This window comes from Conger conger, chromosome 9 (genome assembly GCF_963514075.1).
Source record: "Conger conger chromosome 9, fConCon1.1, whole genome shotgun sequence".
Lineage (NCBI taxonomy): Eukaryota > Metazoa > Chordata > Actinopteri > Anguilliformes > Congridae > Conger > Conger conger.
In genome coordinates, this window is record NC_083768.1 from 3,579,844 (window position 1) to 3,582,913 (window position 3,070).

The 3,070-nt window shown below is 42.2% G+C and overlaps 1 protein-coding gene across 1 annotated transcript; it reads left to right on the forward strand.

Moving 5' to 3' along the window:
- Positions 1 to 569: 569 nt before the first annotated feature.
- LOC133136697 (beta-galactoside-binding lectin-like) lies at positions 570 to 2,500 on the forward strand. Its single transcript, XM_061254343.1, has 4 exons — positions 570 to 613; positions 732 to 903; positions 1,302 to 1,395; positions 2,484 to 2,500. The coding sequence occupies exons 1-4, from the start codon at positions 570 to 572 to the stop codon at positions 2,498 to 2,500; spliced, it is 327 nt and encodes a 108-aa protein (XP_061110327.1).
- The last annotated feature ends 570 nt before the right edge of the window (positions 2,501 to 3,070 follow it).

The window sequence follows — 3,070 nt, forward strand, 5'->3', positions numbered from 1 at the left end:
CTGCAAATGATACGCAGAGGAGGCCTCTAATTACTTTGATTTTAGTAAATTCAAGTTTGTTTTATCATTGAAATGATTTTTACATGACATTTAGTAAAAGGATACTTCCCCATTCTGATGGCTGATGTGAACATTAACTCCTAGCCTGTATCTACATGATGTATACATTACACTACTGCCACACAATTGGCTGATTAGATAATTGCATGAATAATTGATACAGTTAAGAGAGAAGTTACTCAGTTAATTGTGTAAAAGTTAACAAAGCAAGGTCCCCGTGTCTCATTGTATTGCTCGCCCCAACTCTGAACATGCAGCAGACTGGTATGACAGGTCAGCCTGCCTGCTGAGAAAATTGTCTTCATTCTGAACAAATTGTGAGATTGCCGGCTTTCTGATGTCTACTGCCTTAGAGAAGTGAAAGAGTCAGTGTACCGAATGCAGATAAATTTGCACAACTTCACAAAATCACAAAAGGAATGTTTTAGGTTTTGACCATACATGTCCTATTTTTGGTTCTTTGTTTTAAACAGAGAGTGGAGTTGCAAAATCTTTCCTTCAAGCAAGAAATGGAACTGCGAGTCACCGGTGTCCCTGGATCCCTTAAGCATGGGTGAGTCACTGCTGCCTCTGACTCTACGAGACCTCTTGATGCTGCTGCTTAATCTCTTGATGTCTTCATCCATGGTCATCCATCATCCATCCTGTGTGTGGCTCTCTTTCCCTCCCAGTTTCGCAATCGATGTGGGTGAATCTGAGTGCAACATTGCGCTCCGCATCAACCCTCGCTTTCAAGGCTGTGGCCCAGGTGTCATCGTCCTGAATGCCATGAAGGATGGGTCCTGGGGTACTGAAGTGAGAGATGAAAGAAACTTTCCTTTCCGGCAGGGCGAGGAGTTTGAGGTGAGGCCTCAGACAGGGAGACTTCCAGTCCTCGGTTCCATGGATCAGGCTGTAACTTGGCACCACTTGTGAGACAGTTCACCAAGGAATCTTTAGCCACCATTCCTTCATAGTCCTGTACGTAAGAGAAATTGACCCTTTTGGGGGGGGGGGGGGGGGGGGATCAGAAATGCTGAGGGGAGGGACTGAGATGCTGTACCCTCCCAGGAAAGCTTCATGGGAAATATTCCTGCCAATTCATTCAGTGTAAAGTACATTTCATCATTATATCATTTGGCTTGTTATTTCATTGTTTTTCACTGCAGTCGTAGGGTGTTAAACGTGAACCTGACGGTGTTGACCTTCTTCTTTTGTAAGATAACTCTGCGCTCCTGACCTTCTCTCCTTCCCTCTTCCAGGTGTGCATCACCTTTGCCAATGAGCAGTTTTACATTAGCCTGCACAACGGCCACATGCTGGAGTTCCCCAACCGCCTGAAACAGCCCCAATACAGTAAAATCTGGTTTACAGCAGACATCATAGCATATATCTTAAGTAAAGACCCACCAGGAGGTGCTAGATATACCCTTTCTGGCTCCTTGGCTGCTCTACTTCTGCTTCCTGGTGCCTTCCTACAGCTTTGCTACGAGTGCTACGATCTCCCAGAGATCAGTGCCTTTAATCTTGTGCTTCTCTGCGACATTTAGACCCTCTGGTGTCTGTCCAAACCCACTGCATATGATTATCAATCCAGCTTCAATAATAAATCTCTATCATGAGTAAATCTGTGTGTGGCTGTTCATTGGGGGGAGAGGGGTCCAGTTCTTTCTCCAGATCTTGTGACTATAAGGGTCACAAATTCACTCTTTGGTCACAACTTGATTCACATTCACAGGATTTTCTAGGCTAGTGAGTGGTGTTTCTCACGAATGCTTAATACTAATTACATTTCAGACATTACGCATTACATCACACATTAATTTAAACTGACATTTCAAATATGATTTAAACCCTTCAATTAAACCACTTTTGGTTGTTCTCTCTATCTCTCTCAATTCAGTTTAATACAAAATGATGTGTGTGTTTGTGTGAATCCCTAACATGTTAGTAAACCAACTCCCCTTCTGCAGAATAAAAAAACTGACCATTTACACACAGTCCCTGCCTCTTACTTTGCCACTGGAATCTAACAGTAATACAACACAACAACCCGATCAAATAGTAACTTGAAATATTACATTACATTATAGGCATATGGCAGACGCTCTTATCCAGAGTGATGTACAAAGTGCATACCCATAACCTGGGACAAGTGGGCTGAAAGACCCTAGTGGGAAGTACAATTTCAAGTGCTATGAATTAGGACTTGGGCCTTGCAGATTAATCTGACAATGGAAAATATCTATAAAACCGTTTTTATAGAAAACAACGTGAAAGAATGTTACACGTGTACAAACAAGAATAAACAGCTTACATAGCCAATAAAACAATCCTCGTGAACACAAGTGGAGTAATAATGAGACACACATTAGTTTTCTGAGAAATTATTACTTTGCAGTGGTTCTCTGTTCTCTAACCATGAAACTCCAAATGTTCCTCAGACCTGACCAAGAAATGACGGATCAGTTCATGGCCACAAGCCCACCCAGGCCAGCAGCCAGCAAAGGGCCCACCCCATGGACTCTCAGGAGCTGGGAAAGCTAAACCCACCTCTGGGAAAGACCTCACTGTGCAGTTTGGAGCCAATCGTGCCTCATCACCATCTCACTGACCATCACTGCCTTCAAGACATGCAGAGTTCTACAAAAGGATCAACAAAAAAGACAAACTGCTTTCTCCAATAACAGTTTCCCTCAGAAGTCATCCTTCTCCACACAGGGTGATCAGATCAATCGCATTCCAAACCTCAGAAGGTATTATCAGAGCCACAAAAATAATGAAAGGGCCTCTTCTATGTTGGTACTGACATGGGCACTTCCCCCTGGGCACTTACCAAACATATATATCTCTTCAGTTAAAACATATGTATCTTTTGAGGTAATCAACATGAATCATTTGAATAATCAAAATGTGTAACCAATAGAGAAATCTGTGTGATTGAAGTGTTTAATTAATTCTCACGTATTACTTTTCATTTAAGACTGATGTTTGTTGTTTCACAATAATGATGTAAATGGTAAATGGTTGG

What these genes read in the sequence shown, in the direction of transcription:
- LOC133136697 (XM_061254343.1), top strand. Translation starts at nt 570, where the DNA reads ATGGAACTGCGAGTCACCGGTGTCCCTGGATCCCTTAAGCATGG. An exon ending in CCTGGATCCCTTAAGCATGG is followed by an intron (nt 614 to 731) that starts GTGAGTCACTGC and finishes TTTCCCTCCCAG; the next exon opens with TTTCGCAATCGATGTGGGTG. An exon ending in GGCAGGGCGAGGAGTTTGAG is followed by an intron (nt 904 to 1,301) that starts GTGAGGCCTCAG and finishes TCCCTCTTCCAG; the next exon opens with GTGTGCATCACCTTTGCCAA.